This window comes from Cryptotermes secundus, unplaced genomic scaffold (assembly GCF_002891405.2).
Source record: "Cryptotermes secundus unplaced genomic scaffold, Csec_1.0 scaffold43, whole genome shotgun sequence".
In the NCBI taxonomy this organism is placed as follows: domain Eukaryota; kingdom Metazoa; phylum Arthropoda; class Insecta; order Blattodea; family Kalotermitidae; genus Cryptotermes; species Cryptotermes secundus.
In genome coordinates this window covers 11876-12684 of record NW_019723298.1, presented here as the reverse complement: position 1 = coordinate 12684, position 809 = coordinate 11876, and the positions used below count along the sequence as shown (strand labels likewise).

The 809-nt window shown below is 37.2% G+C and overlaps 1 protein-coding gene across 5 annotated transcripts in view; it reads right to left on the bottom strand.

The window, feature by feature from the left end:
- Positions 1-809, bottom strand: part of LOC111861624 (B9 domain-containing protein 1) — a 22371-nt gene that overhangs the window by 16355 nt on the left and 5207 nt on the right. For all 5 annotated transcript variants that reach the window (XM_023846338.2, XM_023846337.2, XM_023846340.2 and 2 more), the window contains exon 3: positions 86-194. In XM_023846338.2, the coding sequence (XP_023702106.1) occupies positions 86-194 (109 nt within the window). The remainder of the gene's footprint in view (positions 1-85; positions 195-809) is intronic.

The window sequence follows — 809 nt, the reverse complement described above, 5'->3', positions numbered from 1 at the left end:
TGTGTGTGTGTGGGGGGGGGCAAGGTGGCCCAATGTTACCTGATGAAAGAATCTTTCAATAACCTGAAAATATCTTAAAACTCACGTCTTTTTGTACACTCCTGCTGCAATAGGCAAGTGACACAAACCATATCCTCGTACTACATCATTGCCAAATATATCCAAACCATAAACACTCACAACCAACTGTGGCCCTACAAAATATAAGAATAAATTACTAGGTGAAGAATAAAATGGTTATTGCAACAATGTTCAAACAAAGATTTAATGCAGTCATTCTTATGTCTCAACTCTGAATGAAAAGGGGATGGGAAATTCACCAAATTATTATTTTACAAAACTTGTACATTGTAAGTATTTACTGCCATGTACTGTCTGTGAAACAGTAACAAGTCACAGGTGATAGAATTTTACACATATATACTTTGGAAACAGATACTGATGCTATCCAACATAAATTAGGTATGAAATGCAATTACAGTCAACTCTCGATTATCCGGGGGCGGATTAACCGGTTTGCGGCTTAACCGGGGCTTTTTTTTTTAAGTTTATATGTTGTTTAATATTCATTCACTTTTGTTTCACATGGTGAGTTGTAACACTATTTTCGCACTAGTGTGAACCGAGCTCTGCATTATTTCGTCCCGTTATGCGAACACAATGTTCTAGGGTGGGGGTGAAAGAATGCAAGAATTTTTGGAAAGTTTCAAGGACAAATACACCGCCCCAGGTTATTTAACGGTACCATCTCAGTGTGAGAGTGCATTGTGAAAGTAAGTATCAGTTTCTTAATATAGATCTTCAAGTGC